Source organism: Physella acuta, unplaced genomic scaffold (genome assembly GCF_028476545.2).
Source record: "Physella acuta isolate Inbredline_101_S28 unplaced genomic scaffold, ASM2847654v3 ptg000605l, whole genome shotgun sequence".
Taxonomy (NCBI): Eukaryota; Metazoa; Mollusca; class Gastropoda; family Physidae; genus Physella; species Physella acuta.
This window is the reverse complement of record NW_026732124.1, coordinates 1-14,143: the sequence shown is the minus strand read 5'-3', so window position 1 is coordinate 14,143 and position 14,143 is coordinate 1. Positions and strand designations below refer to the sequence as shown.

Sequence of the window (14,143 nt, the reverse complement as noted above, 5' to 3'; positions counted from 1 at the left end):
GACTCATTTCACTGATTTCTTATCTAGACAAGCCGAGTCAATTTTCAACACCAGCGCGGACAACTATTGAGATACATTTCCTCATCCTCCCCTCCCCCTGGCAGCTCGGTAATCACTGGACCGTATCCGGAAGGACAAAGCTTACCTTGTGGCAACTTATCACCTAGCCTGGCTGACAGAGACAACCAACCCTCCCCGTCACCGATTAATTACTCGTATTCGCGGGCTGGATTTAGGGGATTCTTTGATATTTTTGTAATAGTATGTTACAATGTGTTTACCACACATGGCTCTACTGTTTGTCAGGCCATGCACACATTCACACAAATGGGCTGTAAATTACCTGATTCTTGATAGACTAGCCCATGTGTGATGAACAAGTAATATGTAGATCTAGGCCTAAATCTGGGATTGAAGGTTTTGAAGGTCTTCTATTTCTATAGTTAATTTCCGAGCTATTGTTCAACAACCACGCATTATGTTGTTATTACATAACACTATAGCCAGGAGGTGTAGCTGGCTTTTACCTTCAGCTTTTTTGCTTATAATGGATTGTGTATTTATACTTTCTTGTACTTTGTACACTGGATATAGACTCAGACTCGTGTAGAGAAAGTAATGTACTAATCGTGCAAAAGAAAAATCGAAGTTGTGACGCAATCTCGACGTTTTACTGTACACCTCCCAGAATCGAAAAAAGAAAACCAATCTTGTTTGTGTGTGTGTCTGTGTGTATGAGAACACGATAACCCGACTACCATTTCAGTTAGTATGGGCGAAATTTCATATACATGTACTGTAGGGCCTATAGGCTATAGGCTAAATATTAACGTAGATTTCCTGTAGCCGAGATGGTAGGCTACTTTTACTCCATTTCTCAAAAACTTTCAGAATTTGATATTTTATTCTCGTCATAAAGCATATTCTGAGAACCTTTCGCCTCTATGAATGTGCTTTCTCGAAAAGCTAACCCTTGTTTATTATTATTATTCTTGTGTATTAAAATATTTAAAAATCCACCCGCAGAGCTTACAATTACAATTGAGCAAGAGATAAAGCAAGAGAGGGGGAGATAACAGTGTATGGTGAAAATTAAATTTTTGAAGATTCAAATTCATGGTATAATTTTTTGTTGTTGTTAGCCCACCCGTATGGCCTACGCGGAGAGGGTGTAGATAACCGTCTCATGCCTCAATACTTTGAGACATAGATCCTTACAAATATTACGTGAACTTGCAAATGAACATTCAACATACACAACTTAAGCCACGACAATTCTAGTGTGCCAAAGACGGTGATACCGTAACAACCCATTGTCTTAACTTGCTTTAGGTTATTATGATATTAATAGGCAGCATGTGCACGTAGTTAGATTCTATCAACTGTTGTACGTGTTCGTTTTGGATCGTGCACATACACGATGAGGGCAGAGTGTGGTTTATCACTATCATCAGTTTGTTATATGGGGTAAAGATTACGGTAGAGAACAGTGTTTCTTCCAGACTTTTTACTCCGGGGGGGGGGGGGGGGGGATCGGACACTAGTAAAAGTGAATGTTCACTATATAAATTCCATCTCGTGGGCGGTAGACTTTCTTCAAGAGGGGGGTTGAGCCTCCCCCCCCCCCCCCGAAGAGATGCCTGGAAGAAACTGGTAGAGAACAGCAGTGGCGTAGCGAGGTCGGGTGTCACCCGGTGCGGCACTTAATGGTGTCACCCCCCCAGAGGCATAGAGACCCTTCCCAGGGACAAACTTTCAAATTTTCGATTTGCACCCCCCCCCCCCTCGAGTTTTTCTCTATATATTTTGCTATTTTTTGCCTTGGTGTCACCCCCCTAAATGGTGTCACCCGGTGCGGTCCGCACCCCCCGCCCCCCCCCTCGCTACGCCCCTGGAGAACAGGAAGTTGCAAAGGGTCATCGATAAAAGACGTCACGCTTTTTAAAATGAGTTTTACCCTCCCCCCCCCCTTAATTAACATTCAGCATACAAACCCCTCCTCAAAATTGCAGTTGAAATTTTCATTTTCTTAAAACATCGATTTTTCCAAAATCTTGTCTGCACTCTGCCAACATAATTTTTTTAAAAATCAATTTCTATTACAATTTATTTGATTTTTTTTTAAACGCGAAATAATGACTAAAATTATTTTTCTAACACTGCTTTTTTTTAAATGCAAAAGTGTGACGTCACATCATCTGAAAACCCCTACCCCTCAATCACAACCCCCCCCCCCCCCCTTCCCTCCTACGAGTGTGACGTCGTTTATGGACGACCCCTTAGTCATCGTCTTTAGGATTAATATGATTCTTCCTTATCAGGTGGTGTTAATTAACTTTTAGCACATGATCCAACCTTCTCAGTATTCTCAGGTGCCTGACGACTGCCGTATTAGTAGAGGTTTTTTTTTCTTAGTTAGAAAAGTTGAAGCTAAATCAAATGTGTTCTTTTTAAAATTAAACTCCTCATTTGAGATATTTGGCCAGGAAATTATCAATATTTGGTAAAAAAAAATATATTTTCTATATAAATTCAATTTTGATCCAGATACCTGGAAGAAACTGAGCCTACCCAGCCCCCCCCCCCCCCCCCAAGACACACAAAATTTTTAATAATATTAATAAAGACATGTTTACACATTTGAAGTCGAAGTTGGTTCATGTATTTCTGTGATCAAGGCAGATGATATGAATACAGACATGCATGTGTCCAACAAAAAAATTAAGCAACAGTGAGTACAGGGTACAAAAATAAATGTAAAAAAGGCTAATTTAATTCAAATTCAAGGATAATCATATTTATTTAAAATTTAATAATATAAAAAAACATGACTATTTATGGTACATAGTACATGCATAGTCTTATTAAAAGTAATGTCTGATTATAAATTATAGACTACATATTCATGTAGCCATATTTTAAATAATTTTAGTAAGCAAAATGAGATGTGATCTCACATTTGTGATTATATTGGGTGAAAAGTTACCTCTTTTAAGCCTACCAGACTGTAAATAGAGCAGATGAAGTAGAGTTCACCTGTTTCTGTGACCTATTTCAAAGGACAGTGAGGCCAGTTCTATGCTCACCCAATTTTTACTTTTCATACTTAAGGTTTCACTCTACTCTGTGACCAAGCCATCCATAGTAAATAGTAGGGTAAACATTACAATAAAAATATGTGAACTGGTTGTTATGTTACTCTTACACTTATTATTTCTAAAGGGGGTGATAGTTATCTCCCATGTATTTTCCATTACAACATGTAAGATTTATACCTCCTAATTTAAGTTTCAGGAATAATCTCAGCATCCACAGCTAAATAACTATACATCAACAGCAATCAATTTTTTCACAGCAATAAATTAAACAATTCAATAAACTAGGCCTTATTTAAAATAATATAAGGAAGAGTTTTCTCCCCCGATCTAAATGGGGATAATCTCCAAGCAGCACACCATGAAAATATTTCACAGCAAAGTTCACAGCCTCTTCTAACTGGCTTCTACAAGATGGATAAAACTGTAACACAGCCCTTCCATTGGGCTGTAAAACATGTCTCAAACTTCTAAAAAATAAATTCAGTTGTGTTTGGCTATCTCCATGGAACAGCCACTGTAAGAAAGATATACTAATAACTAGGTCAAAACTGCCTGCTTTAAATGGTAGTCCATACCGAAGGTCACATCTTAAAAGATCAGCAGCTTGATCTAAATATTCACAAGATTCCACATTTTCCAAGTAAACACTTTTGAAGTCTGAAAGTGATTGCAGATTTAAATCAACACCAATACACACATGGCCTAAACTTAAAGGCTGAATCATACTTAAACCGTTTCCACATCCAATATCTAAAATACATTTTTTTGGACGGGGTTCTTGGTTATTATTTCCACTGTTTACTACAGAGTCACTGAATTTCAAAGCCATTGAAACAAGTTCTTGTTGAATTGTCTTTGTTTTTTCAAATCTATAAGTCTGTTCTAAATTATTTCCTTTGCCTGGAAAATTAAAATAATTATTTTCAAGATTTGGTTCCAGCTTTGAAATTAATTCTGGACGTCTTTGAAAACCACCAAATAGAGTTTTTATTTTAAAATCTGTAAGTGTTTTGCACACTTTTGTCCCTAGTGGAATATTCACCAAAGAAGAAGTTGTGTTTGGAAATATATACATTTTGCGATCTAAATTGTGTAAAGATGCAAAATGTTTTTTAAATCGTTTAGTAATCAGGAAAAAATGCTTTACAGATAAGTCTATGTTTGTAATGTTTGGATTGCACATCAGATTGTTCACCCAGCATGCCATTTTTCCTAAAGATGACAAACAACAAATGATGATGATAATTAATGAAATAGCATGGCTACATTTATAAAAATAATTTTTGTTGTTGAAATATTTAGTTTTCGAAGACCCACAAGAAGGCTTATACTTATTGTAAAAATTATTGTAAAGCCTACCAATGGCACTGGACTAGAAAAATGTAGGCTAATGGCTAATTTTAATGATAGGCATACTAACACCTTGAGATATTCTTGAATTGGCATCAGAGATGAATGTATCTGGAAAGTTGAAAGAAGAAACCACTGCATTAGAAATAGAGTTAGTTAAAATAGAGTTACATATTTGTCAAAAACAGACATGGGGTCATTTTTTTTTTTACCTTCCCCCTCCCCTCCGTCACAAAAAGCCAAACACCCCCCCCCCTAAAATGACGTCACACCTCAGCCTACAACCCCCTCAAAATTGCAGTTGAATTGATATTTTTCCAAAATCTTGTCTGAACTCTGTCAACATAGAGTATTTTCATCAATTCCTATTACAATTTATTAACAGTTTAAAATTCGAAAGTATGACGTCACACCATCTGAACCCCCCCCCCCCCCCTCCCCCTTTTATGGACGACCCCAAAAATTTGGTTTTCTTTTACTTTTTAATATTTTAAATTTTAACTTAGGTCTAGTCTATGAAAATGTAAACAAACGTGGTAGACTAGCATTTGTATAGGCCCATAGGCCTAGATGGAAGATTGTATTTTGGTTACGTCATATGTGGGTTGAGCAGATGACAATTGCTACTCTGCTCTGGCAAAGGTCTACCGGTGTGATTATTTTAAGTTGCATCATGCAAACAAATGGGGGCTGCCATATTGAACAACTAAAAACTGTAATTAGGATGAATAATTAAACGAACTATAGGCTTAGAGCACTAAATAATTAAGTAAATGTTAATATAAATAGATCTATATATTTCAATAAAATATATAAGAGATCTTTATGATCGCCTTCGTAAAAATAAATATCGTTTAATTCAATATATTTTATGTAACAAAATGGTATGGTAAAGAAATAGTTCCCTTGGTCCCATCATTAGTGTTTTTATAATTCTTGCAACTAGGAAAATGGAGGACACCGATAAGAAAAAGTTGGAAGAACAGATAAGAAGTCAGGGTGAGATCGTGCGAAAACTGAAAGCTGAGAAGGCAGATAAAGTACAGGTAAAAACGTGTAGATCTAGATTCTAGAAATATAACTTTAAATGTATCTAAATCCAGAAGACCCAGTCCGGAAAAAAAAACACCTCACGACTCAACTGACCGACTCACGTCGATGATGACGTCGTGTGGTAAACTTAAACTTAAATTAAACTAAACTTAAAAAAAAATATTGTAAACTCACTCGATCTAGATCTAGATTCTAAACCTAGACTAGATTTTTAGTTCTAAATCAATTTATATGATTAGATCTATAGATTTCTGTAACATAGGCTTGTCCCTTGTTTAGAATAGTTTAGGATTTATGGGGGGGGGGGGAGGGAGGGAAGGGGTTCCCCCTCCCCCACAGACCCTCTAACTAAAGTGTGTAGAGCTACATTTGTGCATCAGAGGTGGTTGTTAGGGGTTGAGGTAAGAGTAATAAAATATAGTTGTAATGGAAAGGTATGTCATGCCATGGCTGTTAGCAGAGGCGGAGGGACCCTTCCCGGCGCCTGGGGACAAATTTTTCGACTTGCACCCCCCCTCAAACTTTTGATTTGCACCCCCCCCTCTAGATTTCAATTTGCAACCCCCCTTCAAACTTTCAATTTACACCCCCCCTCAAGATTTCAATTTGCACCCCCCCCCCCTCTTAAACTTTTGATTTGCACCCCCCTCAACCTTTCAATTTATTTTTCCAACCCATTTTGGCACCCCCTAAGGTCGGCGCCCGGGGACATATGTCCCCCCCCCCCTCGCTACGCTACTGGCTGTGAGTGAAAATAAACTTTAAATTTAGTCTCAAAATTAGTGCCTAACTGGATTAAATATGGATGTCAGTTTATTCCTTGTTCATGTTAAAATTGAAAATAAAGTAACTTTCAGATTTAGCAAGAATAGCTAGTTAGTAGACCCTATTAATTATCATTAATTTAACTAGCTTATACTTTATAGACATTCACTGCTGTGCTAAAACAAATGGTGTAGCGCTCTCGTGGACATCTGCCCAGATTTCACCTTTCCTATGGTGTAATGTGAACCACAGATGAACATGTTTTCCCCAGGCAACCGCACTCAAAATCTTGTCGACACTCCCCCCCCCCCCCCCCCCCCCCACATACGTCCCCACACCACCACCACAAAGACGAAGACAAAATTGCTTTACAGATGACTGATGGTATGACACACTACCTCGCCACTTATATTATAGATTAAAAGCTTCCAACCTACTCTACATGGTACAGTATGCACACACTGTGACTAGGCTAGGCAAGCTAGAGCTAGATCTAGGCGAGTTTAAGAGTTGAAATTGAAGCATAATTTCCCAGTTAGCCTCTTCCGACTCTACCAAATCAAGTTTTGTAAAGTAAAAAAGTAAAGTACCAGCTAGTATGTTAACCCGGGGATTCTGAAAAGTAAAAAATGACAATGTTTTAAGTATGATAAGTTCTTCTGCTAATGCAAGCTTCAGACAAAAAAAAACCCATGTTACAATAGGTTACTTTATTGCTCTGATGGCAAGCATAGAATTACTACTTCTTTAAGTCATACTTTTCTAGTTTGCCTCTGACAAAATATTCTTAAATGGGATGTTGTAGCAATGCATTGTAATGTAACACAATGCAACTCACCACATTAACTCCAATTCACCTTAAATATCTATACAAGGCTGTACTCAATCTTTTCCTTTTAATAGTAAATTAGCTAAGTAATTATTAGTTTGCTAATCCCTATTGAATGACTCTACTGATGACAGAACTATAACTCGTCAGTTTTTTAATGTTATATCACAAAGCAACTATTTGGAAAGTGTGTATTTTAAAAAGAGTAACAATCAAATGCAGCTTTTTAATTTTTTCTTATATTTATATTTTATTGGCCACTGCTATTTTTAATATGGTTTTATCACATACTTTATTTTTAGTACTTGTTTTTTGGCCCATTAACTCTCCATTTTTCAGCAGAGTTGCTGACAAAGGAATATTTTTCTACTTTGCATATTTTGCTGGTGATTCTTGACTTTCATTGGACTTATTAATTTGACACTTATCAATGATGTTTGGAATTCGTTTGTGTACATTGCATCGGCATCTGCTGCAACAACATATTGGTTCAAAAATCTTTTATCTGCTTCCACAAAAATTTTGTACTAAGGTATGTTTAATATTGAAATTGAGTATTTTAAAAGAATATTGATATTTTCAAGGTAAAACATTTAGGTTGGGTATGTTTTTCTTGCACAGTCAAAATAAAGTGGAAAATTTGATACTTGTATTTATTTTTAAAAAATTGTCTTAACAATTTTTAACACAATGGATGCCATTCTGAAATGAAAGAGCATTTAATTGCTAACCCCCAAAGTCATTAGCTCTGATGAGTATCTAACTAGTTATGGAAAGTATATGTAACTCATTAACATGCGACCACATAATTCTTTCCCATGTACAAGTTCCAAAAAGTATGAAACCCACTAACTCTATCTGTCTATGGGATGTGTAACATAATGTATTTCATTAACATTAAGACAACTTTTAATCAAGCAGTACCTTTAGTATTTACTATTATCAATGTGTAAAGGAGGCCTACAAATACATCTTTTCACCTTTTTTGCCACACTTATTTATATTGTATTTGTAAACAATAATATTTGGCAGTGGTACATAACTGTTGGAGAACTATGTCTTTTTAATATATTTTTTGTTGGATAAACATATTAGTCTAGGTGCTATAAACTATAATGATGCAACACAGCTTACTAGTACTAGAGTTTCTGTTTTTGTATACGAGTGTGTAGTTTTTAAAATTCTACAAAACAATTAAGTCTAAGATTGAGGTGATGCAACCATGAGTTAGAAGCAGCACACAGATTTTCTGTTTAAGTAGGTTATCACTGTCGTGACTTTACCATCTGATTTCAAAGATAAGGTGTTTTCACTCCGTTTAGGAAAGACGCTTCACTACAATTGACTTAATGTTTCCTTCAGTTTAATTCTAGTTAAAATCTCTCAGTATTCGTAAAAGGATTTGGATTTTCATTTTGCATTCATGTGACTTGTTTCTTTCATCTGGGGAATTCTTGATAGGATAAATGTTTTAAAAACCTTTGTAAATTTCTAAAAAGAGCTTTTTTGAAAGTGAAATGTTATAAAAAAAAAAAGAAAACAATGGCCAGTGGATGATTACACTATAAGATACTTTACCTGTGGTTTAAGTATGTTTAAATAGTCATAAGGCCTTTGTGTAAACATGAATGAGCTAGATTTGGATGCTATGGATGGTTGTGATGGTGGCTTGCACAAAAGTATTAAGATAGCTCCTGTCAGAGCTAAGAAAATGGTCAAGGTAAACAAATAAACACTAACAATTAGGTCTTGTGTTTAACCACCAAATTGGGGTTGTTCCTGCTTGCAGTCCTCAAATAGCTTATGATAAAATACCTTGTAATTGTAACTGGCTTGAAAATTTAACCTACAATATCGTGTAAGAATTATTAGACATGTTAAAAATTGTCTGTAATGCACTTGTATAATGCTGTGTCGTAAATACATTTTTATTTATTTTATAACTTAATATAAGTATTATAAGGAGAAATTTTATAAACTCAATTTACTTGATCTCCTTCTCTTGTTTTTGTTGTTTTAAAAAAAAAACATACCTTTTTTGTGTGTGACAAAAACCATAAATAATGAAGCTGAAACTATCAAATATCAATCCTAACTTCTTGTTAACTTAAGTTGAATACTTATACTATCTCTGTTTTCAGGTTGATGAAGAGGTGAAAAAGCTTCTAGATCTTAAAAAACAATTAGGTGATGATGGCCCTAAAAAGTTTACTCTTAAAACTCCCAAGGTGAGGATTTAATAATGATATTTTTATAGATGTTAGTATAAACATCTAAAAAAAAAACTTTAGTATTCATAAATACAATCTCATCATTTAATTTAACTCAAAATCGGATAAAAAAAACCCCAGAAATCTATTACGCAGTTTAACTGTATTATTGGAAGATATATAATTACTATTTTCCCATTAGTGAAAAATCAGAATATACTTTTTGGCATCAGTTTGAAGATTTAACCTTTTAAAATTTTCATTTAACAATTGGAATTTATCATTTGTAGGGTACTAGGGATTTTTCACCTGAGCAAATGGCCATTCGAGAAGGTGTATTCAATAAAATAATTGAATGTTTTAAACGCCATGGTGCTGAGACCATTGACACGCCTGTCTTTGAATTAAAGGTTTGACTCATTTCTTTCTTTACCTTTTTTTTAAAGTCTGGTAAATGTAATGTAGTTAATGATATATTAAAAGTCGCTTTACCAAAATATTCAAAAGCAAATATTTCTGCCTGTCTAGGAAACACTTACAGGCAAATATGGTGAGGATTCCAAATTGATTTATGATTTGGCTGACCAGGGTGGAGAATTGTTGTCACTCAGATATGATTTAACTGTAAGTAAAAAGTATTATTAAATATGTGCATTACCAGTGCCAAAGATGTATTAGTTTGCCTGTAAAATAATTTAAATTTAAAAAAAAAAATGTATCGCAGTATATGGTGTGGTTGGATCACTATGCTCCACAAGGGGTCCACAGGAATAATGATGATGTTGACAGAGTGCATTACATGTTTTTAATTAAAATTATGTATATTTTATAAGTAATTTCTAATACACTTGAAAAAATTATAATGCAACTCATTTAACTCCAGGTACCTTTTGCTCGTTATCTTGCCATGAACAAAGTGACCAACATTAAACGCTACCACATAGCAAAAGTATATCGAAGAGATAACCCTGCCATGAATAGAGGGAGATTTAGGGAATTTTACCAATGTGTAAGTTATTTACAAGTATAGCCAAAAGTTGTTTTATTTCACTCATGCTAACAGAATTACCATTTTGTTGACATTTGGCTTAGTTTGCTTCTTATAGCCAGAAATGTCTATGATATTCGCTTTTGTCAGGAAATGAATGTGTTAAAACTGATATTAAAAAACTGCAATATAATTGTGTATCAAAATTCTTTAGTTATACAAAACAATTTGTCATGTGTAGAACCTTCTAACACATTTTTAAAAAAATATTTCAGGACTTCGATATAGCTGGTCAGTATGATTTGATGTTACCTGATGCAGAGTGTATAAAAATTGTAGTAGAGATTCTTTCAAGTCTTGATGTTGGAGACTTTCTTATTAAGGTTTGTTGTTTCTAGTCTAAACCCCAATTATGAAAACTCATTTGTCATGTTTTTAAATATCCCATAAGTGAAGAAACAAGTTTTTTTTTTAAATGGTTACAATAAAGACAGTGTTCTCTTAATGTTCCGAAACATTTTTTAAAATGTTAATTGACTTGTGTCAAAAAATGTTTTATATCAATTGACATTTGTTGATGTTTTGATTTTAGGTGAACCACAGAAAATTGCTGGATGGTATGTTTGCTGCATGTGGGGTCCCAGATGATAAATTCAGGACAATTTGTTCCTCTGTAGATAAACTAGACAAGGTAGGAGTGACTGGAACTCAATGTAACAAGTTCAATGTTTTAGATGGCATTTTATTATAATTTTTAAATATTGTATGGTGTACTTTTTAACAGATTGGTTTGGTCTATATATTTTTTAGTCGTGTTTCTCATGTTAAAGTGCTGAACTTTATTTTAGAAGAATGCTACTGTAAAAAAATATAGATCAGAGTAAATATTATTTATTAAGTTCCAAGTATTTATTTCATTGTCTGTGTTTATCCTTACAAGTCCCCACCCCTCACCATTTCAGGTCGCGAAAATTCATTATAGTTTTTGTTGTATTTATTTACTGAAGTTACTAATTTTAACTCACTACATTAATCTCTCTCAATTTGAAAATGGCCCCAATTTTTAAAGGTGTAAAAAAAGAAAGAAAAGGAAATGAGATAACATGACAGATGGTGAATCTTTTTAGGCCCTTTAACTGTGTCATGATTTCTATGTAAACAGTGAGAAAGATAAGATACTGAAGCAGTTTGTGTGTTTTATCAGAAGCTAACCTTCTCTTAGTTTTTGTTCTATCAAGTCAAAAAATATAATTTATTTTTGTAATGGGGCCAAGTCTAATAAAGTAAACTTTTAAATATGTATATTTATTTATAAGGCTAATTATTTTGTATTTTATCTTGGCATAATAAACTTCCCTAGTGCATCATTGGAAAGAAAAATACACATTTTACAAATTGTTTATGACTAACAACCGTTTACAAAATAATATTTGTTAACATTATCAGACTTTTTGGGATGATGTACGTCATGAAATGGTTGAAGAAAAAGGTTTGGATCCAAAATCAGCTGATATGATTGGAGACTATGTGAGATACAAAGGTTTGTATGTATGCCATAGCAGGTTACTTTACTACAATGTTAGCTGTTAAGATATTTTTATTAGTAGCATTTGGTTGTAAATGCTAGTTGAAGGCTATGTATTTTATTACATTTATATTTTTAAAAAATTTCAAGTATGATTAAAAATAATGTTGATTTTAAGTTGGTGATAGACAAAGTAAACTTTAATCACTTTTTTATCTTTCAGGAGGAAGTGAAGAAATTTTACAGTTGTTAAAAGATGACAGTCTGAAAGCTCAAAAAAATGCAATAGAAGGATTAGAAGAGTTGAAGCTCTTGTTATCCTATTGTGAAGCTTATGGGGTCACTAACAAGGTGAAAAGTGCTTTGTTTTTACTTTTCTACTTTAAAAAAAAAACATTTATTACAAACACTTACAATTCTAGTGTAGGTATTTTACTGTGCTGATTCAAAATTGATGTCATTTCTATACTCCATTAGGTTGTGTTTGATATGAGTCTTGCAAGAGGGCTGGATTATTACACTGGGGTTATCTATGAAGCTATTTTAATAGGTGAGTTACCAAAAGAAATTTGCATGTGTAATGTAACCAAAGCTCAATATAAATTTCCAGTATTTAACTAGTTTTTAGCTATATTTTTAAAACAAAATTTACCATTTCTGTGTATATATATAATGCTTACTGTATCTGTAAAGCTGGTTTGCAATGTTTGAAAAAATATTTTTCTTTTTTCCTGTAATCGCTTTTTTCTTATTAGCATATATAAAATGTATGAATTTTTTTAACACTATACAATTATTGCTTATATGTTGCTGCTTTTCACACTTTATAACGCTTTTTAACACTTTTGAGGCAAGAAAAATAAACTGGCCGAACTCTCTACAGGTCACACAAACAATGTGAGTGACAGTGACGACTCTGTGGGGGTGGGGAGTGTAGCAGGAGGTGGGCGCTATGATGGACTGGTCGGGATGTTTGATGGCAAGGGGAGGAAAGTTCCCTGTGTAGGAGTCAGTATTGGGATAGAGCGTCTCTTCTCCATCATGGAGGCTAAGGCATTGGTAAGTGATCAAACCAGATGTTTTTATTAACTTGAAAAAAAGGAGAGTTATCTATAGCAGTGTAAACAAACAGGTGTTAGCCTTTTCATTGTGGTGCACTTTATATTGCTTTTATTGTTGGAATGTCACACTATATTGCTAATTTAAAATAGCTACAAGGACATTTTATGGCTTCCATTACTGAATAAGCTGTAGATTATACAGTGTGATTCTAGCTGAACCTATGGGAAGATTTTCATACTGCCTTTTTGGGTGTCCTATAAAATACTGAAAATTAAATAAATATGTATTTTAAATTTTATTACATAGTTGACAACATTGTATTACTTTATTTAAGGCTGCACAGAAGAAAATCCGCACAACAGAAACAGAAGTGTATGTGATTGCCGCTCAGAAAAACATGGTGGAAGAGAGGTTAAAACTAGTAAACACATTCTGGGATGCTGATATTAAAGTAAGCATTATCAAGTGTGTTATATATTTTTTAAATGAAAAAAAATGCATGACTTTTTGTGAATTAATGAATACTTTTCAGTGTCTTTGTTTTGCACATTTACTGAAAAAGGTATATTTTAAGATAAGGAATTTAGAATTCACTTAAAATATAAATTACTATATAACGAAAATTAATTATTCTGTTAGTACCAAATACAAAATAAATGTAACACAAACTATTAAACATTATTTTAAACTATCATTAACAAATAGCAATCTATGTGCAAATAATACTAGTTGCACCTGTTGAATAAACATTACATTTGTCTTGTTGACAACAGACCGAGCAGTCGTACAAGAAAAATACAAAGATGCTCAATGAATTCCAATACTGTGAACAAGCAGGCATCCCACTAGCAGTGATCATAGGGCAGTCAGAAATTGAAGCTGGTGTGGTCAAGCTGAAAACTATTGGCTCCAGGGAGGAGGTCAGTTTTAGAATCTTTATCTTTTTTTTAAATCAGGCATGTTTTTCTATTTAAATATGGCATTTGAATTTTCTTTTTATAACTTGGTTCTAATAGCATTTAAATGTAAAATTGTTTTTTTTTTAAATTTTGTGAAACCATGAATGATGAATATTTTCTTGGCTTGTTTATTCACAAACCCACTTACCTCCCCTATCTTAAAGATTTGACTTGCCGATTCCTCACTTATGATACAGAAATTTACTATATTTATTTTTTTTTTAAATTGAAGACAAAATAAGTTGATCTGGAATTTCACAACCTTATATATTTCATAATTTTATTTATTTTACATTAGGTTCAA

At 33.8% G+C, this 14,143-nt stretch overlaps 2 protein-coding genes across 10 annotated transcripts; one reads left to right on the top strand and one right to left on the bottom strand.

Annotated features, from left to right (window-relative positions):
• Window positions 1-2,868: 2,868 nt before the first annotated feature.
• Window positions 2,869-5,146, bottom strand: LOC131947746 (uncharacterized). 4 transcript variants are annotated; one of them, XM_059309033.1, is made up of 3 exons: window positions 5,042-5,146; window positions 4,458-4,559; window positions 2,869-4,310 (listed from the first exon to the last, which is right to left on the bottom strand). In XM_059309033.1, exon 3 carries the CDS (start codon window positions 4,303-4,305, stop codon window positions 3,391-3,393), a length of 915 nt encoding a protein of 304 aa, XP_059165016.1. In that variant the 5' UTR covers window positions 4,306-4,310; window positions 4,458-4,559; window positions 5,042-5,146; the 3' UTR covers window positions 2,869-3,390. The 4 variants fall into 4 exon arrangements, with proteins under 4 accessions (XP_059165016.1, XP_059165018.1, XP_059165017.1 ...); XM_059309035.1 differs by having other exon boundaries at window positions 4,519-4,559; XM_059309034.1 differs by lacking the exon at window positions 5,042-5,146 and adding an exon at window positions 4,982-5,012.
• Window positions 5,116-13,800, top strand: LOC131947745 (histidine--tRNA ligase, cytoplasmic; the record flags this gene model as incomplete). Of its 6 annotated transcripts, none has more annotated exon segments than XM_059309028.1 (14): window positions 5,116-5,163; window positions 5,395-5,494; window positions 9,237-9,323; window positions 9,596-9,715; window positions 9,834-9,929; window positions 10,189-10,314; window positions 10,569-10,676; window positions 10,886-10,984; window positions 11,740-11,833; window positions 12,042-12,169; window positions 12,296-12,368; window positions 12,669-12,877; window positions 13,215-13,331; window positions 13,654-13,800. In XM_059309028.1, coding segments are annotated over 13 exon segments (1,500 nt in total), but the record flags the coding sequence as incomplete, so codon positions are not given.
• Between the last annotated feature and the right edge of the window lie 343 nt (window positions 13,801-14,143).